The 22829-nt window shown below is 44.8% G+C and overlaps 1 protein-coding gene and 1 long non-coding RNA gene across 4 annotated transcripts in view; one reads left to right on the forward strand and one right to left on the reverse strand.

Moving 5' to 3' along the window:
* The window catches only part of LOC309647806 (phospholipid-transporting ATPase IB), a 546353-nt gene that overhangs the window by 189585 nt on the left and 333939 nt on the right, over positions 1 to 22829 (reverse strand). For all 3 annotated transcript variants that reach the window (XM_082435527.1, XM_082435526.1, XM_082435525.1), the window contains exons 26-27: positions 18569 to 18752; positions 14061 to 14171 (exon numbers count right to left, since the gene is read on the reverse strand). In XM_082435527.1, coding sequence (XP_082291653.1) covers positions 14061 to 14171; positions 18569 to 18752 — 295 coding nt within the window. The remainder of the gene's footprint in view (positions 1 to 14060; positions 14172 to 18568; positions 18753 to 22829) is intronic.
* LOC309647915 overlaps positions 1 to 22829 on the forward strand; it is a 256908-nt gene that overhangs the window by 42179 nt on the left and 191900 nt on the right. The window lies entirely within an intron of this gene.

Here is a 22829-nt window from a genome sequence, read left to right on the forward strand (position 1 = left end):
CAGTAAGAACCCAGGAAAACTTATTTTCCATTTTCATACCAACACATACTGGTGGCCAGGTTCTATCTCGTTGTGGCTTGCTCTCATGAGGGAGTGTCCCAAAGCAGGTGAATTTCAAAGCGCCCTGAAGGCAGGTGTAACTGACAGAACTCCTGGATACTTCAAGGTGATAGCTGGAAACCACCCAAGATCAAGGCAGCACTTTACCCACCTGAAAGCACTGACATGATCTCTGTTAACATCACAGCTCCCGCCCGGTTCATACACCAGGAGAAAGGAAGGTGTGCTTTCAGGCAATCAGTAAGCACTTAGAGGCAGTGCTAGTTTGGCCTCTAAAGCAGGCAGGCGGACAGGCATCTGGACCCATTAGAGCCTGGAGAGCAGGCTTCAGTCACCACGAGAGGGCCTGGATTTGAAAGAAACTGGCAAATCTCCACTCTCCAGTGGATTCCTTCCAGCAAATTCCAGCAGAGTGGACTGCTGAGAGGCTGAAGTTTTAAGGGACGAGTCTTAATGTTTCATTTAAACGCTCCTGATGTAACTCGAGCAGAGCGTGTGAGCACCAAGGGGTCCAGGCTACTTAATGAAATCTGAAAATGCTGCTCTAGGTCAGGGGAGAAGATAAGATCACAGATGATGTTAGAAGAATTATTTCTCAGTTATGGACAAGGGCCCACATTACTGGAAAACAGTTCATTTGTTAGCACATCATTTATAAGCAATGCACAGACAGGAAGCAGGCAAACTTCCAGTTAACCTGACAGATTTAACCGTGGTTGTTCTGCTCTACAGTGATCATACACAGTTGCAGAGTTGACGATTACATAAGAAGAGCTACGTTCAGGGCCGAGCGCCTGAAGATGCAGTGAGGGAAGATTCACCTCCTCCCGGGAAGGCTTCCGGCAGAGGGGGGAACTAGAAAACTAGATTCCTGTTCAGGGAGGGAGCAGGGACGAGAAGAGCCTCACGCCCATAACCCCAGCAGAGCTGTAAGGTTGTCAAACATGAAATACCTTAAAAGGATGCTAAAGGCTGATGTGAGAGCTTGCTGCATCGTTGACACCACGCTAAAGGCTTTCCAATGTGATTCCACTTCATCCTCACCAACTTCTGGATGTGTGTACCTTCTTATTGTCATTTTACAGAGAGGGACACGGAGGCTGTGAGTGGCCCGGAGGCTTGCCCGAATCTGCATGGCCTGAGCTGGAGGCAAAGCCCGCAGGGGGAGCCCCCAGCCGCGGCCGTGACGCTGCTGCCCTCGGCTGATGGACACCAGCCAGACAGCGGATGGAAGCGCAGCTCCAGGAAGACAGGTCTGTGGGCTCCTGGCCTTCCTCTGCCCCAGGAGGGGTTAAGCAGAAGGCAATCGCCAGGCTGAAGCACCTGTCCGCTACCGCCATCTTGCTTTATTATGGCCAGCGTCATCCTAGTCAAACTTTACTCCAGCCCTGCCTTAAGCTATGATATTACCTGGAGTTCACTGACCTCCTGGTCCCTGGTTCTCAACCCACTGGGATTGGATTTCCAGAACTCCCCAACCATGGGAAACCCTATTCGTATAAAGGAATACTACTCGGCAATAAAGAATCAACTACTGATACTCTCAGCAACTCTCAAATGCATTATGCTGAGAGGAGAAGCCAGCATAAGAAGACCACACACCGTCCAGTTCCATGCCTACGACATTCTAAGAAAGGCAAAACTATAGCATCGGAAGCCAGAACGGTCATGTCTAGGGACTGAGTGTGAGGGTAGCGGCCGATACAAAGGGAGCTGGGGGAGGTATGGGGAGTGATGGCGTTGCTCTGCATCTGAGTGCGGTGATGCATTTGTTAGGACTCACAGAGCTGTACACTAAAAAGCATTAATTCTGTGCACGTGCATTATACCTTGTAAAACAGGACAGCGGCATACCTTACTAATAAATACCTTCAAAGGAATAAGGGAAACCAATTAGCTGAGGCTAATGAGGAGGTAAAGCTTCCCGTTAATAGCTAGTGTTATGAAAAAGCAATTTTCAAATTGACAAGTGACCCACAAAAGATTATCAAAACAACGTGCAGGGACTTCCCTGGTGGCGCAGTGGTTAAGAATCCGCCTGCCAATGTAGGGGACACGGGTTCGAGCCCTGGTCTGGGAGGATCCCACATGCCGCGGAGCAACTAAGCCCGTGCGCCACAACTACTGAGCCTGCGCTCTAGAGCCCGCGAGCCACAACTACTGAGCCCGCGAGCCACAACTACTGAGCCCACGAGCCACAACTACTGAAGCCCGCACGCCTAGAGCCCGTGCTCCGCGACGAGAAGCCACCGCAATGAGAAGCCCGCGCACCGCAACGAAGACCCAACACAGCCAAAAAATAAATAAATTAAAAACCCCATGAACCCCAAAAGCCCAATAGATTCCTAGAGGCTGGCCTCTACTGAAGACCTGCTCAACTGATTACCTGTTTATTGAGCGCTGTGTCATTAGTCCTGCCTGGGCCACTGAGTTGGTGAATAGACAAGCACCCGGTACTACCCTGTGCAGTGCCAGCTCTGAAAGCAGGAGGGCCTTTAGCCAGGGGAGCAAGCTGGAATCTGTGAGCTTTAGCGCAGATGTGATGAGCTGGACCCCTTGCTGGGTTTGAGTCGTTTATTTCTGCCACAGCACCAGGTGGAGGGGAAGAGCGGGCGCCTGCAACAATGAACCCAGCAGAGCTCTCAAAGTTCGCGCGGGCCCCATGAGTCCTTTGCATCAATTTTGTTTCTGGACTTGCACTTCTTTTTTTTTGAATTCCAGGGAGGCTTAAACAGTTTATGGAGTTAGAGACTCAATTTTTAAAACATCCATGCATAAATACTTTTTTTCAGAATACTGGATCTCTATAACAATCCTCTTAGGTAAAGCAGCTGCAAAAACATCATTAAAAAAGCATATATTGTCACCTGTGCAAAGCAGTAAGAGTCTATTTTTATAAAGTTCAAAGTGCTCGGGTATCTGGTAGGGGAATCCCTCCAGACCGCTAAGCCTTCTCCGGCTTTGTGACCGCTGCTCCCCGTCACCCCTCCCCCTCGCCTTTTGCATAAAACCTCCCAGCTCTAAGGACCAGCAGCGACCAGCTAGGCTTTGAGAGCCGGGTCCTAAGCCCCCGTCTAACTAGTTCTGCAGCCGCTTTCCCGCTGAAACGTAAAACCCCAGCAAAGTGCACGTTTTCCCTGTTGTTTACCCTGCCCACGACTCCTGACACCCCTCACAGAGCTGGAATAAACAGAGCGGGTGGGATGGTAAAGGCAGGTGTGGGCTCTCCTTGGTACACAGGCCTAACCCTCCCTTCTAGCCCCTCCTCATCTTTCAGGTCTTAACTCATTTCATCCTGGAAACCCGAGGCCCCTACCCTCCCCGGCTGTGAGGGAGGATCTACCCCTTCTGATCGATCTCACCTCAAGCATCTTCCTGGAAGCCAGCGCCCAGCATGGTATTGAGTGGGGGGAGTTCTCACCTGTGTCCCCTCCAAGAGCCAGAGCTCCGTCTTGTTCATCTGGATCCCACGACCCCAAATTGTGATGGTTTAAATCTCTATTTCAGGGATAATATTTCCAGACCTCTAGGCTAATATGCATCCCATCTCCTGGTCTGTATCCCATACCAGTTTAACGACCCCAGGAAAACATTAAAATTTCTTATATATGTTGCCAAAAATAAGTAGACACTCTAAATGGTATAAAATTCCCATTTTTCTTTTCACATCGATATCTATGTGTCATGGTTATTCTCTGTATTAGGAACCACCCACTTCTCACCATCATAATGGCCATAATTTATGCCCCAGGTTAAAACTACAAAATTACATTAAAGGTCTCTGCTTACCATGTGCCCGACGTATTGAAAGACACATTTTCTGAAATCGCTTTTACTATGGAACTTGCCTATTCCAGAATGAAAAAGGGATCCCAGTCTCCAAAAGCAACAAAGCTCCTGTCTGGTTTTCAGGCCCCTCCTCTGGCCACGCCGGTACCCCTACCTCCTTGCCTTTGCTAATTTCATTCCTTTTCCTGGCCTGAACGCAGACACACAAGGAGTCCCACCCGCCTGGCCAGCCTCTTAGTCCAGCCTCACAACAAGGTTTCACCTTCTGAGAAATACGGTCCATCTGGTCACAGCCACTAAACTTAGCATTTAATTGGTTTTAATACAAAGCAAAACTACATGCAAAGTTTGTCTTTCAAGCCTTCAATGAGCTGATGTGCATTTTTTGTTTCCCTCAAGGTGACCAAAACAGCCAAGTGCTTGTGACATTCTTTTTTTTAACGTTTTAGCATTTTTAAAAAACGGTGGCGAAATACACATAGAGTTTACCATCTTAACCATTTCTAAGTGTGGAATTCAGTGGCATTAAGTACATTCACACTGTTGTGCAACCATCACCACCGTCCATCCACAGAACTCTCTGTGACATTCTTGTTTGTCATCGTCTGCGGGAAGGCAGACAGAAAATTGCCAGTTAGTTTCTAGTGATAAAAACCCAGTTTTAATTCATGGAACTGTACACCTAAAAATGGCGTATCTTACTGTATATTCATTATACTTCAATAACACTGATTAAAAACAAAATAGGAGAGATGTAGTGTGGACTATCAGGGTCTAGACCACCAGGGGCTCGAGGGAGAGATGGGATTTTATCAAAAGACACAGGAACCCTTGAGGAGTTTGAAGAGAGTAGTGGAATTCATTCGCTCACTCACTGCCCACATTTTGGGGCACCCATGCTCCAGACACTGTGCCAGGCACTGGAGCTGGTCAGATGTATGTTTCAGAAAGCTCATCCTGGCTTCATTATAGATGTTTCAATGGGCAAAGCTAGTGGTCTCTGCTATCATCCAGGTTAGAAGTACTAAATTAAGGTAGCAGCAGAGAGGATGGAAAACAAAGATGGAATATATTTTTAGTTTTACCATTAATAGGGCCACTATGAAATCACTGATTCTATCATTTTGCTCCTATTTTTTAATCACTCGAACCAATGGTTACTTTGGCCTGAATAAATTTTATATGGCACACCACACAAGCACTAAGTAAGAGCTGTCAGCAACAAAGAACGTGTGGTACAGATAATAATACATGAATTGAGCATGTATTATGTTCAAGGCACTGCAGTGAAAATGGTCTAATTAGATCAACTTCATCTTGGTGGAGTATTTATGGCCTGGTTAGAGGGAAAGCTGTAATTCCACAAGGCTTTTTGTGTGTGAAGCTGGAGATGACTTGAATGTTTATCAACACAGGAAGGGCTGAACAGGTCGTAGGACACCACGGTGTGAAACACCAGGCGACGGATCTCTATGTAGTGATGGGAAATGATCCCAAAATACACTGTAAATAGAACAGGAACTACAGGACGTATTACAAAACAGGATGACATGTGTGTAAAACACTGATTTGTCTGTATATGTAAACATCTCTATAAACACAGAGAGAAAAGTCAGAAAAGAACACACATAAGGGAGTTGGGGGTGGAAGGACTTTCAGACTGAGACTTGTATTGCAGTGAGAGTATCACCATGCATTCCCTCTCTAGAGAAATCCGGTTCTATAGGTTAGTACACCAAGTGCGTGGACAGTATTACATCATAGGCTCTAGTTTCTCCGTACCATCTTTACTGCTAATTCAAATCATATACTGAGCCTCATGATAATGGCTAAGACTATATACACGTATGTATGCACACGTGATACCTTTTTCAGCTGGCATATTATTTTAAGTTTGTATTCTTAAATGACTGCTAGTTAAGAATATCAGAGGGCGTCTGAGATGAGAACGTCCTGGCTATCACAAAGGGTTTCTCCTTGAGTTATAAGAAAACCAGTTTAGAAAAACACATAATGTAGTTAATTTATTCTCACATAAGTAATTAACTACTAGATAACCCTTAGAACGTAACACTATTCACTGCAAATGAGCAAATCAAATTACAACAATCTTTGATCTTTCAGCTCAAAACACACTAAAAGAGCATACAAGTAGTACTTTCCCTTGTTGGAATTCTACTTGAAGTGCACACGCTGATGCCACAGAGGTTATTCGGCAACGGCAGAGGCTGTCTGAGAGAATGCTCGAACTGTCTGCACTCAGCCAAGGATTCTGTTTCTTGGTTTTAAAATTAAGATCAGGAAGCCTCTACCAAAGAGAGAAGGGAAGAAGCCTGGAGGTAATGGTTGTTGTAAAAAGCTAGTTATTTTCGGAGATTTCTGGAGACTTGGCAGTAAAGCTTAGGTTAATATCAGAGATGTACATGACCTGGGGAATCTGCACGTGATACCAGCTGAGCCTCAGAAAGGCAGCACGACCACAAAAGTGCCAAGCAGGGAGAAGGCTCTGCTGGATAAGCAGCTGGAGTGAGAATATAAACAACTGGATCACAGGGCCAGACCCTCCACAATCCACATGACATTGGCCGTGTGGCTGACAGGGTCTTGGTGCTCCGGCTGGGTGTCAGGCCTGAGCCTCTGAGGTGGGAGAGCGGAGTTCAGGATATTGGTCCACCAGAGACCGCCCAGCTCCATGCAATATCAAATGGTGAAAGCTCTGCCAGAGATCTCCATCTCAACACTAAGACCCAAATCCACTCAACGACCAGCAAGCCACAGTGCTGAACACCTTATGCCAAACAACTAGCAAGACAGGAACACAACACCGTCCATTAGCAGAGAGGCTGCCTAAAATCATACTAAGTTCACAGACACCTCAAAACACACCACCAGACGCAGTCCTGCCCACCAGAAATACAAGATTCAGCCTCATACACCAGAACACAGGCACCAGTCCCCTCCACCAGGAAGCCTACACGACGCACTGAACCAACCTTACCCACTGGGGGCAGACACCAAAAACAACAGGAACTACGAACCTGCTGCCTGCGAAAAGGAGACCACAAACACAGTAAGTTAAGCAAAATGAGAAGACAGAGAAACACAGAGCAGATGAAGGAGCAAGGTAAAAACCCAGCAGACCAAACAAATGAAGAGGAAATACGCAGTCTACCTGAAAAAGAATTCAGAGTAATGATAGTAAAGATGATCCAAAATCTTGGAAATTGAATGGAGAAAATACAAGAAACATTTAACAAGAACCTAGAAGAACTAAAGAGCAAACAAACTATGATGAACAACAGAACAAATGAAATTAAAAATTCTCTAGAAAGAATCAATAGGAGAATAACTGAGACAGAAGAACAGATAAGTGACCTGGAAGATAAAATAGTGGAAATAACTAAGCAGAACAGAGTAAAGAAAAAAGAAGGAAAAGAATTGAGGACAGTCTCAGAGACCTCTGGGACAACATTAAACGCACCAACATTCGAATTATAGGGGTCCCAGAAGAAGAAGAGAAAAAGAAAGGGACTGTGAAAATATTTGAAGAGATTATAGTTGAAAAATTCCCTAATATGGGAAAGGAAATAGTTAATCAAGTTCAGGAAGCACAGAGAGTCCCATACAGGATAAGGAGAAACATGCCAAGACACATTAATCAAACTATAAAAATTAAATACAAAGAAAAAATATTAAAAGCAGCAAGGGAAAAACAACAAATAACATACAAGGGAATCCCCATAAGGTTAACAGCTGATCTTTCAGAAGAAACTCTGCAAGCCAGAAGGGAGTGGCAGGACATATTTAAAAGTGTTGAAAGGGAAAAACCTACCACCAAGATTACTCTACCTGGCAAGGATCTCATTCAGATTCGAAGGAGAAATTAAAACCTTTACAGACAAGAAAAGGTAACAGAATTCAGCACCACCAAACCAGCTTTACAACAAATGCTAAAGGAACTTTTCTAGGCAGGAAACACAAGAGAAGGAAAAGACCTACAATAACAAACTTCAAACAATTAAGAAAATGGTAATAGGAACATACATATCGATAACTACCTTAAATGTAAATGGATTAAATGCTCCAACGAAAAGACACAGACTGGCTGAATGGATACAAAAACAAGACCGGTATATATGCTATGTACAAGAGACCCACTTCAGACCTAGGGACACATACAAACTGAAAGTGAGGGGATGGAAAAAGATATTCCATGCAAATGGAAATCAAAAGAAAGCTAGAGTAGCAACTCTCATATCAGACAAAATAGACTATAAAACAAAGAATATTACAAGAGACAAAGATGGACACTACATAATGATCAAGGGATCAATCCAAGAAGAAGATATAACAATTGTAAATATTTATGCACCCAACATAGGAGCACCTCAATACAGAAGGAAAATGCTAACAGCCATAAAAGGGGAGATCGACAGTAACACGATCATAGTAGGGGACTTTAACACCCCACTTTCACCAATGGACAGATCATCCAAAATGAAAATAAATAAGGAAACACAAGCTTTAAATGATACATTAAACAGGATGGACTTAATTGATATTTATAAGACATTCCATCCAAAAACAACAGAATACACCTTCTTCTCAAGTGCTCCTGGAACATTCTCCAGGATAGATCACATCTTGGGTCACAAATCAAGCCTTGGTAAATCTAAGAAAATTGAAATCGTATCAAGTATCTTTTCCAACCACAACGCTATGAGACTAGATATCAATTACAGGAAAATATCTGTAAAAAACACAAACACATTAAGGCTAAACAATACACTACTTAATAACCAAGAGATCACTGAAGAATCAAAGAGGAAATCAAAAAATACCTAGAAACAAATGACAATGAAAACACAATGACCCAAAACCTATGGGATGCAGCAAAAGCAGTTCTAAGAGGGAAGTTTATAGCAATACAATCCTCCCTCAAGAAACAAGAAACATCTCAAATAAACAACCTAAACGTACACCTAAAGCAATTAGAGAAAGAAGAACAAAAAACCCCCCAAAGTTAGCATAAGGAAAGAAATCATAAAGATCAGATCAGAAATCAATGAAAAAGAAATGAAGGAAACAATAGCAAAGATCAATAAAACTAAAAGCTGGTTCTTTGAGAAGATAAACAAAATTGATAAACCATTAGCCAGACTCATCAAGAAAAAAGGCAGAAGACTCAAATCAATAGACTTAGAAATGAAAAAGGAGAAGTAACAACTGACACTGCAGAAATACAAAGGATCATGAGAGATTACTACAAGCAACTATATGGCAATAAAATGGACAACCTGGAAGAAATGGACAAATTCTTAGAAAAGCACAACTTTCCGAGACTGAACCAGGAGAAACAGAAAATATAAGCAGACCAATCACAAGCACTGAAATTGAAACTGTGATTAAAAATCGTCCAGCAAACAAATGCCCAGGACCAGATGGCTTCACAGGCAAATTGTATCAAACATTTAGAGAAGAGCTAACACCTATCCTTCTCAAACTCTTCCAAAATATAGCAGAGGGAGGAACACTCCCAAACTCATTCTACAAGGCCACCATCACCCTGATACCAAAACCAGACAAAGATGTCACAAAGAAAGAAAACTACAGGCCAATATCACTGATGAACATAGATGTAAAATTCCTCAAACAAATCCTAGCAAACAGAATCCAACAGCACATTAAAAGGATCATACACCATGATTAAGTGGGGTTTATCCCAGGAATGCAAGGATTCTTCAATATATGCAAATCAATCAATGTGATAAACCATATTAACAAATTGAAGGATTAAAAACCATATGATCATATCAATAGATGCAGAAAAAGCTTTCAACAAAATTCAACACCATTTATGATAAAAACCCTCCAGAAAGTAGGCATAGAGGGAACTTACCTCTACATAATAAAGGCGACATATGACAAACCCACAGCCAACATCATTCTCAATGTTGAAAAACTTAAACCATGTCCACTAAGATCAGGAACAAGACAAGGTTGCCCACTCTCACCACTATTTTCAACATAGTTTTGGAAGTTTTAGCCACAGCAATCAGAGAAGAAAAAGAAGTAAAAGGAATCCAAATTGGAAAAGAAGAAGTAAAGCTGTCACTGTTTGCAGAGGACATGATACTATACATAGAGAATCCTAAAGATGCCACCAGAAAACTACTAGAGCTAATCAATGAATTTGGTGAAGTAGTAGGATACAGAATTAATGCACAGAAATCTCTTGCATTCCTATACACTAATGATGAAAAATCTGAAAGAGAAATTAAGGAAACACTCCCATTTACCACTGCAACAAAAAGAATAAAATACCTAGGAACAAACCTACCTAAGGAGACAAAAGACCTGTATGCAGAAAACTATAAGACTCTGATGAAAGAAATTAAAGATGATACAAACAGATGGCGAGATATACCATGTTTTCGGATTGGAAGAATCAACATGGTGAAAATGACTATACTACCCAAAGCAATCTACAGATTCAATGCAATCCCTATCAAACTACCAATGGCATTTTTCAAAGAACTACAACAAAAAATTTCACAATTTGTATGGAAACACAAAAGACCCCGAATAGCCAAAGCAATCTGGAGAAAGAAAAACGGAGCTGAAGGAATCAGGTTCCCTGACTTCAGACTATACTACAAAAGCTACAGTAATCAAGACAGTATGGTACTGGCACAGAAACAGAAATACAGATCAATGGAACAGGATAGAAAGCCCAGAGATAAACCCATGCACATATGGTCACCTTATTTTTGACAAAGGAGGCAAGAATATACAATGGAGAAAAGACAGCCTCTTCAATAAGTGGTGCTGGGAAAACTGGACAGCTACATGTAAAAGAATGAAATCAGAACACTCCCTAACCATACACCAAAAAAACCTCAAAATGGATTAAAGACCTAAATGTAAGGCCAGACACTATAAAACTATTAGAGGAAAACATAGGCAGAACACTCTATGACATAAATCACAGCAAGATCCTTTTTGACCCACCTCCTAGAGAAATGGAAATAAGAACAAAAATAAACAAATGGGATCTAATGAAACTTAAAAGCTTTTGCACAGCAAAGGAAACCATAAACAAGATGAAAAGACAACCCTCAGAATGGGAGAAAATATTTGCAAATGAAGCAACTGACAAAGGATTAATCTCCAAAATTTACAAGCAGCTCATGCAGCTCAATATCAAAAAAAACAAACAACCCAATCCAAAATTGGGCAGAAGACCTAAATAGACATTTCTCCAAAGAAGGTATACAGATTGCCAGCAAACATATGAAAGGATGCTCAACATCATTAATCATTAGAGAAATGCAAATCAAAACTACAATGAGATATCATGTCACACCCGTCAGAATGGCCATCATCAAAAAATCCACAAACAATAAATGCTGGAGAGGGTGTGGAGAAAAGGGAACCCTCTTGCACTGTTGGTGGGAATGTAAATTGAGACAGCCACTATGGAGAACAGTATGGAGGTTCCTTAAAAAACTAAAAATAGAACTACCATACGACCCATCAATCCCACTACTGGGCATATACCCTGAGAAAACCATAATTCAAAAAGAGTCATGTACCAAAATGTTCATTGCAGCTCTATTTACAATAGCCAGGACATGGAAGCAACCTAAGTGTCCATCGACACATGAATGGATAGAGAAGATGTGGCACATATATACAATGGAATATTACTCAGCCATAAAAAGAAACGAAATTGAGTTATTTGTAGTTATAAATTTGAATATTACTTGAATACTATTTGAATATTTGAAATTTGAATATAAATTTGAATATTACTCAGCTATAAAAAGAAACGAAGTTGAGTTATTTGTAGAGAATGGACTTGAGGATGGGGGAGGGGGAAGGGTAAGCTGTGAGAAAGTGAGAGACTGGCACGGACATATATACACTACCAAACGTAAAATAGATAGCTAGTGGGAAGCAGCCGCACAGCACAGGGAGATCAGCTCGGTGCTTTGTGACCACCTAGAGGGGTGGGATAGGGAGGGTGGGAGGGAGACGCAAGAGGGAGGAGATATGGAGATATATGTATAGCTGATTCACTTTGTTATAAAGCAGAAACTAACACACCATTGTAAAGCAATTATACTCCAATAAAGATGTTAAAGATAAAACAAAATTGAAACACCCCCCAAAAAATATAAACAAACAAACAAATAAATAATAAATAAAATTAAGATCGCCCAGAAATACTAAGGAGAAAATTGGGCATGAATCAGTGGAGACATTTTATTTATTCATTCATTCATTCATTCATTCATTTTTCATCTTGTAAAGAATGTTTAAAAGGCTGTTTAGAAAAGACCATTTAATCCCTGTTGCTTGGCCACAACTGAAATATTAATGTAAGGAACTCGCCCAGCACTTTCAGAATTGAAAACGTTCCAAACAGCATTTTTCAGACAGACTGAAACTGTACTCGTCGCAGCCTCAGCCCACTTGAGGTTTTTTTTTTAAAAAAAGGAAAAAGGCAAGATAGTAGGTGTAAATGACTAAGAAGGGCCCCCAAGGAAGCTCTGGAAAGCTCAAGGGTTGGGGCTTCATGGAGAATGTCTTGATAAGAAGTCTAGACTATCTGTAATGTGCTGATTGTGAGGAGAACCAGATTATTGAGAAATCTTCTGAAGCCAGCACCTCCAGGAGATGAAAAAGCCCGTGAAAGTTGGGCTGCCATGTGGGACAGGGACTCCAATGCTCGTCACTTCAGTCCACAGCACTAATTATCTACGACCCCAAGTGACATTCAGGAGTGACTCCTATCACAGACGCAAAAAATGCCCCGGGGTGGGAGGCAAACATCTTTAAGCGGCTAAAGGGAATTGTAAAAATGTGGACAGAAAGAAGACAGAAACCACAAAGTCCATTACGTGTAACATCACAAAGTTCTTACTCGGAGTGGGTTGAGATGAACACGGCAGCACAAGACGAGCAGACAAGGCAAGCGGGCTGCCCTTTGTGCAGATTAGAAAAATGCATCTCTTTTTCTAGGTGTTCCTATGTTTCATTCAGCCCTACTGACCGCTTTGGCTGGGCAGCCTTGTGCAGTGCACAACCTGCACAACTTGGGAAAATTACTTGGTAGGAGTTTAGTTAGAGAGCGAGTGATGTGAACCTCTATGTCTGACCTGCATATTCAACTGGAAGGAATAGACAATTTGGTAAAGAAATGGTTGATCACAGTTCCATGAGCAAACCACTTGTTCAATGATCTGAGTTGACGATTTTAAGGGACCACATCAGAAAAAGTGGATATATGCCTCGGTTATTATTTCTGCCAAGAGTTGAGAAATCAGACACAAAATAACCCACAATAGAAGGAGATATTAGCACCACACACAATGACCATTGCTTTTCTGTTTTCCCATAGAGTGACTGCCTGCTTCCTCTTTCGGAAACACGTCTGGAAATCTCTTAGTCATGATGGCCACGCCTTTATAGCAAAGCTATTCTTCAAAAGGAGGAACAAGGTGGCTGGTGGTTCCCCCGGGACCAAACATGAAGCGCCTTTTCCACTTGTCCCTCGGCCCGCCCCATCCGTCCTGCTAGTTCCTCCAGACAGCACATTTATTTCACTTACAACTGCATCAGCATCTTGAAAAACAGGCTGACAACTCAATGAGTTCATTGAGAGATTTTTAATTACATTCCTGGCTTCCTCCCACTCAATCCCACATCCTCCCTGCTGAAGTGGCAGCATCCAAATATCCCAGAAGCAATAAATGAAAGCTCAGGAAACCGGCAGATTCCATGAGACATCCAGCCAGAAACCCTTTCATTCGAGTAAAGATAAAAACAGATGCGTTGCCTAGGAATGTCTCCGTGCCCACCAAGAAAGAGGCCACCGTCTGCTGCCCAAGCTCTGGCCACCTGGAGGAGGAGGGTATGAGTGACAGCAGGAGGGACACGCAGAGGAGGGCCTTCCCCTGTCCGTCTTTCCGTTGGGGAGAGGGAGGAGGGCGTGCAGTGTGGAGAAGGCATCCCAGGACTCCTGGCTTTTGATCCCGAGAACCTGGACCTGGAAGGTGTCCCTGGTTTCAAAGAGGCTGTGTGTGTCACAGGTCTCGATACATCAGAGGAGTATCTTTGTACTTTTCCCTGAACAAAATCCTTCCTTGAAATGACCTAATTACCTAAAGGCTGTCCTCTTCAAGGAAGAAGCAGCCCTTGCTCACCTCGATGATGTAGAGGACCACGTTCTTGTAGAAACAGTACAGGATACACTTGGTCACCCGGTTGTAACTCCAGGCGCCGTGAACCAGCAGGAGCTTCTCCAAGTAGGAAAACTGAAAAAGGAAAGAAAAAGGGTCCAGGAGAGCCCATCACTTGGGAAGGAGAATCACAGAATGTCCTCTGGAGGAGAAGACCGGTAGGGAGTGGGGCTCAGATTCTGCAGGTAACCCAGGAACATCATTCCCTCTAAAGGCAGAGCTTTCAGGCCAGGTGAGAATGACTAAAGTCTCCTCTTTTTTTTTTTTTAGGAATTTCTTACTTACTTACTTACTTACTTACTTACTTACTTACTTACTTACTTACTTACTTACTTACTTACTTACTTACTCACTCACTCACTCACTCACTCACTCACTCACTCACTCACTCACTCACTCACTCACTCACTCACTCACTTATTTATTTATTTATTTATTTATTTATTTATGGCTGTGTTGGGTCTTCGTTTCTGTGCAAGGGCTTTCTCTAGTTGCGGCAAGTGGGCGCCACTCTTCATCGCAGTGTGCGGACCTCTCATTATCACGGCCTCTCTTGTTGCGGAGCACAGGCTCCAGACGCGCAGGCTCAGTAGTTGTGGCTCACGGGCCCAGTTACTCTGCGGCATGTGGGATCTTCCCAGACCAGGGCTCGAACCCGTGTCCCCTGCATTGGCAGGCAGATTCTCAACCACTGCGCCACCAGGGAAGCCCCTAAAGTCTCCTCTTAAATCTACAGAACTTTTATTTTCCCCGAACACACAGCTGGACTTCGAATGGCTATTCTTGTGAATAATCTATTTATGCAACTTCTTTTTTAGGATCTTAATTATTAAAAGAAGGTGACCAATCAGAACTGGAAGAAAAGAGCAGTGGGAATCAGATGCTTCTATTGAATCACAGGTTTTATGATGACAACAGGAACAAGGGACAGGGACACTCGTGCACCAGTACCCTTGTAAAAAGAAGGGATGCACATATATGCGCGACCTGTTTCCGCTGCCAGCCTGCAGGTTAAAGACAGTGAGACTCACAGACGCAGACACACACTCTGCCCTCCACTTCTGTACCCATGTCCTTCCCCTTTTTGTGGCCTCCGACAAGTACACAGCCCCTCTCGCTGGAGTGCGATGCAGTCATCCATCCAAACAAACACCAACAGGCAGCTGCTCCTAAGTTGAGAGTGACGTAACAGCTTAGCTCTCACAGTCTGAAATATTCAGCAATATTCCAATAAAATACTTCAATCCTCCTTGTGACAGGGGGTCACCACTCCAATCATATCTCCTCAGCCTCCCCTCCCCTTAGCCTGGCTTTGCTCTTTGTGTCCTCTTTCACAAAGGTCCCCAAAAAGTGTGAACAAGGAGCCGGAGGGAGGGAAATGGGTTGTTTTTCGGGGTTGTAGCCTGGGCGTGCTCTGGCGTGTATGCACCGTCTGTGGGTGCAGCCCTGCTTAAATTCACAGTATATTCAATTGGCCTCGCCTGGTGCTGAATCCCTCCTTGGCTGCCTTGAACTAAAACCTTAACTCCTGTTCTGAGTCGTAGGGCAGTCCACAAACTCAAACTCTGTTTACTTTCCCAGGAGAGATAACCAGGTCAGAGCGAGAACATCCACAGATACTAGAAATCCTGTTGCTATTGTAAACTTCGTATTCGTTCCAGATGACTTTTGAGATTATACTGAACTATCTGTAGAAAAGAAAGGCTGCCTGAAAATACAGTATCTTTTTAAAAATACTTTTTCAAGAGGAAGGCATGCAATAGTTTGCATTAGCACTAAGAACAGGGGCTCAATCCCACGTGAATCGCATCTCGGCGAGTTCCTGCAGATCGGGGAAGGCAGATGTCTCATCTACGTGCTGCTCGAAAAGCTGAATGAGACCCCAAAATGGGAGGAGTAGGTACATATGGAAAAATAAAACTCTCCATAAAGGCTCATCAAGGATTCCAGAGGGGAACGGGGAATCATAAAATAACTAGCGAAACAAATAAAAAGGAAGTTTGCATTTGACCTGGACCCCCTGGTGTTCAGCCTTCAATGGGGACAGAGAACATCTGCTGGAATCATCCAGAAGGCGCTGGCTTGGCGCTACAGTGATTTCTTTTCAGAAAAAAAAAAAAAAATAGATCCTAAATCGAAATGCTGTTTTCATGAGGTCTCTCAAAAAACATTAAGAAGGCAGGGGGCACAAATGACTCTCTCCCGAGGAGAGCAGGCAGCCGAGGGCTGGAGACTCGACACTACACGGGCAGCCCACGCACAGCAAAGCAGCAAGACAGGGGCCGGCCATCAGTCCCAGGGCCGCTCCTGCGGACAGAAGCACGGGCCAGTGGGGAAGAAATAGAACCAGAGCTTTGCCGACTTCATCATTTTCCCAAGGACAAGCCTTTGAGCTAACTTCTTCCCTTCCGGAACGACTCTCCAGGGCACGTTCTCGAAAACCCAATCAAAAATGTATTCGTCCACGTGAAAATAAACAGATCAAGGGCAAGGCGTTAACTTCAACCAAAGACATTGATTATTTTATTAACTTCAGCTAAAGGAATTCAGCAAATTGTGGCATTTCCTACCTAGTAATTAAGGCAGAGGAAGCATACTGTCGGGTGGAGAGGGTGTAGGGCAAGGAGAACGCAGCCCCAGAATAATGGGATCTCTGCCTAAGAGTGAACAGGACGGCGGGCAGGAGGGATGGCAGCCCTATGGGGCCACCCGTCAGCTCCTCTGGCAGAGATGACTTATGCTGGACGGGCAAGAAAACCCCTAACTAGAGTTACAAAGTCCTGCTCCTCTCTCGGCCCTTCCTTGATTTTGATTTGCTTTTAATTTTGATTGGCCTTTAATAATCTGAAGAGACCAATTGCTCCAGATCCCACATCCTATTAGTACAGTTTCAATAAAGCACGTCATGGAATCTCCCTTCCCTAGACATTTGAAAGAAAAAGACAGACAAATATTTGCCTGGAGCTCCTAGGAAATCTCTAAAGATCCCTGCCAGCCAGATGATGCTATAACTCAAGTATTTAATAATGCTGGGGTGTATAACATCTACAGTTGCTGACAGACTGCAGGAAGCGTGAGTCCCACAGGCCTTGGAGTAGTTGACTCGGGGAAGTAACTGGGCAGGTGTGCGGGGCTGGTCCCCCAAGGTCACGTGCAGGCCCGCTGTTCTCTGACCCTGGGGGCTGAGACCCATGGCAGGTCACCTATTGTGAAGGAGCCCTAGTTTCCCCACCTGTAAAATCGGAATTCATTCTTCCTACCGACTTCAGCGATCATCTTGAGGATTTACTTGAAAGCAACAAAGGAACAAGGCTGATTTCATGCCCTTTTCGGAGCCATGAGGATCCTGCAGTTCTTCCCTGTGTTTGTACAACCACCAGCTGGGAGGGAATTGGAGATGGGATCTAAGGCACGGCCCCCCTCCGGGAGGTGGAGCTCCCAAAGCCGCAGAGGACCAGCTTGCAGCAAGCTCCTCCACGTTTCAGATGCAGCCCCATATTTCAGCTTGAAGGAGGAAACAACCATTCTTACTGTGTTCGCATGATTAGGTTAACACATTCTTCAAAAGACTGAACAGTGGAGGGATACGAGGGAACTCTAGCCAACGAGCAGGCATTGAATCCCAGCACACTGTGACCCAGAGACAGGAGGAAACAGTCTGTGCTCTCCGCGATGTCTAGATTTTCCTGACGGTCGAGCAGCATCAACGGTCTAGATATGCACCCCAGGGATCAGGAGGTCGGCTATTTTCCTTCACTTCTGGGCTGTCACTGTGGAGTGGACATTTCTTTCAGCCTCAGGCTGCCAGGACAGGAAGTACTAAGGATGTCAGGAGCCTCTGCTGAAACGTACGGTCCAGAGAGGAACGGGCTGGATGTGGCCGAACTGCCAGAGGCTTTGTGCTGCTGACCGCAGGGCAACTGCCGCCCAAACCCAGAGCTCATGCTCCGGGCACTTCGCCTGACAGCAGTGGTCCTGGACAGCCCTGGACACAGCCCCGGAGGGCGGCGGCTGTGAATCCCTGACTCCCCCTGACCTTAAACAGCTGATGAGAGAGGGTTCCAGCACCTTCTGGAAGAGGGGAGATCAGGATAGGAATTGCAGAGAACGGATGCTATGAGCACAGCCATCCTTGGGCACGGGACATGCAGGAGATGCAGAGTTGAGGGAAAGAGATTATTATTATAAAATCACTGAGACCCATCTATCAGGAATGACATCTCACCTGGACAACAGAAAGCCCAGCCTGCCCCACAGCTGGAAAGGAAACCCAAACCGCAGGACAGGGCCTCGTAACTGCACAAGATCGAGGCAACAGAGAAACCCAAATACACTGGTGGTTTCTCCTCCACGCGGCTTCCAAAGGGGTGGCAGAGGTCTAGGGCTGGACTGAAGGTCAAGCGCCAGCCAGGCCTTCATGCCCAGCGGACCCTGTCGACAAGACGGGACGGCGGGTCGACCGCACCACTGACCTGTGCGATGGCGTAATCCGAGTTGTTGGTGGCCTGCATGCCCTCGTTGCCACTGATGCCCACACCCACGTGGGCCGTCTGGATCATCCCGACGTCGTTGGCACCGTCCCCGATGGCCAGGGTGATGGCCTTCACCCGCTTCTTCACCACCTCCACTATCTCCGACTTCTGCAGAGGCGACACTCTGGAGGAGAAGAGAGAGGAGTTATGACTCCATGCATCTTTCCAGAGGAAACAGCTGTAATCTACATTTCGCTGCATTAAAAGGGCAGTTATTGGACAATTTCCAAATTCAATACAGACGTTTTAGGCTCATGTGCAAAGAAGCTTTCAGAAAACAGTAGCTTGTGGCTTTCAAGTATTTGCCAACTTCACAGATGAAATACACAACTCAAACTAACTTAAAGCACGGCCCGTTGGTAATCACGCCGCTCAGCGGGAGCCGTACATGCAAACTCCTCCTGGGCACGTGTGCCCTCCCGAATGAGCAAGGCAGCTAAGCTGGTTACAGAGGTCTTAGGATATGTCTTCCCGATAAATCAGAAAACTAGCACAGACCCCAGTTTGGCTTTGCCGTCCACCATACATAACCCAGGGCTGGCAAGGGAATTTTCTATAAAACCTGCTTTCAGAGAAGGGAACGAAAATTGGCAGGGCTTGAGAAGTGCAGAAAGAGGACTACTGTGTGAGAGGAAAGAAGAAAGACTCCTCCATCCCTACCCCAGAGATAGAGGCAGCGTTTGAAGGGCAGTCAAGGCAGAGGGTCAAAGAAGAGGAGCCCCAGGGCAGCAGGTCTATAAAAACTGAACTGCGCACAAGCACGGCCCCAAAGGAGAAGGTAAGGTAGCCAGTACCTAAGAGGGGTTGTTTCCACAGAGAATCAACGAAGCTGGGCTATTTTCCATAAGCCCCCCTGGGAAGAAGAGTCAGTGTAAATCTACGGCGTCCAAAGCACAGCAACGTTAATTATGAGGAAGTGTTTGTTCAGAGTATAAGACCAGATGATAAAACAACATGATAAAACCACTAGTACATCAGGACTGACCTATTCTACATTTTAAATTGGTAAGCTGATATTTGATCTGTGAAATTTACAGGTAAATCCCTAAATCACTCAAACACACACACACACACACACACACACACACACACACACACACACACACACACACACACACACACACACACACACACAGCAAAAGACCATTCTGAGCTTCCCGGAGAGAGACCTCCGCACCTATGTGTGGACTGCACTTACAAGTTAGAAGGGACCCCCAAAGACTCTCTCAGTAGCATTTTCATATGGCCTCCAACCCACAGAAATACCTGTTTCCAACAGAAAACTTCAATTTTACCAACCCTGGAAGGAAATGCGTTTGGTGAGACAGCAAGCTGAACTCGCAGACAGGTATTCTGGAAGCCTTTGCTCAGTTACAAAGAAATGAGGACGAGCAAGTTGGAAAAACAGAATCTAAGTGTCAAAAGGGCTGTAGGAACCATGTCGTGTGACCTACTCTCTCTTGCATCATTTCCACAGGTATTTTCAGTGATGGGTTGGAATTTACTGCCTCCTTGGGGAAGTTGCAAACACTGAAAATTATTACTGCTTTTTTGTTGTTGATAAGCATAGTTAAAAGTCCTAATCGTGTCCTTCGGGTTAGAGCAGAACAAACGTAACTCCTCTTCCAGATACTAACAAGGCTGAAGTATGACGACACCGATCACCTCTTTCCTCCTAAAGCCCGGTTTCTGTTGGCTCCGTCGGGTCCTCCATCCGTCATTTAACAGGCAAGCTGCAGAACTTAAAAAGAGCTTCCAAGGAGGGTCTTCTAGACAGCTGAGAGCAGAACAGAACAGACCACCATCCCCCTGGTAGCAGATGACAGACCTACTTTAATGTAGCCTGAAAGGAAATTACTGGAAGCTTTCACTGTTTATCCCTGAGCTTCTAGTCCACTACGTGAAAGCAATTAAACAATTTTAACATACAGGGGTGTAAGCTCTGTCTGTCCCCTCCAAGTGCATGCGACTGCTACCTGGATCCAAGGGCTCATCTCTACATCTCTCTTTCTCATTAAATTTCTAATTGGCAGACGCAGCCAGTAATTCTCATTTGCTACACAAATGTGATTTATTGTCCCATCGTTGAACTCGATAGAAGCAGAGATCAAACGTGGTACAGAGAAAACAGCGGAGGATTCAAATTTAAATGGCTGGGCATGACCTTTTCCTGGGCCCCCTACTAATGATTTAAACAGGGAAATCATTCTACGAGCCCTTGTCTTGCATCAATGAAATGGGGAAAAATGATAACCACCCGCGCCTCATGGTTGTGATGTATTTATGTGAAGCCATATGTTAACTAGCAGGTGTGAAACAAATGTTGTCTCCTACCTCACCCAAAAATCTCAGTTATTGGAAAAAATAAACGGACACACCTGAGAAGTGCACGCCATCTGACCCATGATTCCCAGACCGTGTGTGTGCGCCCTGGGGTACCGAAGGGGTAATTACCAGTGTCCAAGGGAAGCACAGCATCTGTCAGGCGGTACAAAACACCAGCTGGAAAGAGCTCACAGTTTCAGCACTAGCTCACACTACATCCCTCTTTACGATCTATCTTTGCGAAGCTGAGTGTTCATGGCTGCCGGGATACAAAGCAAATGCCCCAGGAAAGGTCACTGTGGAACAGGAAGTGAGGGGGGCAGCATCCACTCTCAGGTCAAGGTTTGAGAAGCTGAACAGTGCCCTACAGGTGCCCCCCCCCCCTTTCCATCGGAAATGGTTACGGTCGCTTAAGGATGAAAGAAATTAAGTATGATCTCTCTGCATTTCTGTGCATTCTTGTTTCAAACGTCTGCTCAGTGGTTAGGACAGAATCCTTCTTCAACTGTTTGGCTTTACCTACCCAATAGTTAGAAACTGTTCCGTTTTCTTCTGGCCTAGGGGCTTTACAAAGCAACGAGGAAGACACCAGGGTACAGTGAACGCAGGGACTCCGGGGATCTCTGCGTTCATCATGTCTCTCCGTGATGACATCAGTCACTCTTCAAGGACAACTATCCGCTCCTTGAAGTACTGGGTTGGCCAAAAAGTTCATTCAGTTTTAAGTAAAAATAGAAGACATTTTTCACTTTCACCAACTTTACTGAACAACGGATTCCTTAACCGAACGAACTTTTTGGCCAACCCAACAGAACTTCCCCTACCAGTGCCATCATTCCATCTTGATCTCTTCTTCTGCTTCCACGAAGACGTCACAAGGGAGCGTGAACAGACCTTTCAACAGCACTGGACGGGGCTGAGGCTGCAGCTCCTTGAGATCCTATGTGCCACCCAGGCGACCAAGCAAGGTGACCAGGTGTGGTCTGGAGAGAAGGGAGCCCAGGGGCAGACGCCCAGCCATGTGAATATGGTGTTTTGGGAGGTTGAAGGGCCGAGGTGGTGGACCAGGGAAGGTGCTGAGAAAATCCGAGGTTGCAGCTGTCGCTTTTCTTTTTGAGGTGTTAGCAGTAAGCCAACCAACGTGAGACAGTAGCAAGTCCAACACGCTCACTGCGCTTGCCTCTCTGAGATCCGTATCTCAGGTAGGTCCAGTGAAGTTCTAATTCTGATGGCTTAAAGTAAAATCAATGCAAATCCAAAAGCTGCCTTTTCCCAAAAAGCAAAGAGTAAAGAGAAACCCTGACTGGGGTATATAAACCAAGTCATATCCCAGCGTTTTGGAAGCATGAAGTTCTCATCCACGATTTATTACGCCCTCAGCTGTAATGCCTTGAGAAAACATAATTCTAACACACACGAGGGGTTCAAAACAGATGTCAAACAGCTAATTTTTACAGAACTGAATAGGCTTCACTACGTTGAAGCCATACGTAGTATTTTAGTAGACCAAGTTACCAGGAAGCACTAAGAGCTCTCTTTAAATCTTCATTTGTGACCTGGAATCACAAGCCACACTGAAGTAAGTAGTCCCAGCATATAATACATTCAACCCATATAATAAGAATTCCAGACCATATCTGAGCAAGCTAGGTGCTGGGTCACTTGTATAACCTATTTTGGTGCATTATGAATAAAAGTATCAACTCAAAGATCTTCAATCGGGCTTCCCTGGTGGCGCAGTGGTTGAGAATCTGCCTGCCAATGCAGGGGACACGGGTTCGAGCCCTGGTCTGCGAAGATCCCACATGCCGCGGAGCAACTAGGCCCGTGAGCCACAACTACTGAGCCTGCACGTCCGGAGCCTGTGCTCCGCAAC

Source organism: Balaenoptera physalus (genome assembly GCF_965194825.1).
Source record: "Balaenoptera physalus genome assembly, chromosome: 18".
Lineage (NCBI taxonomy): Eukaryota > Metazoa > Chordata > Mammalia > Artiodactyla > Balaenopteridae > Balaenoptera > Balaenoptera physalus.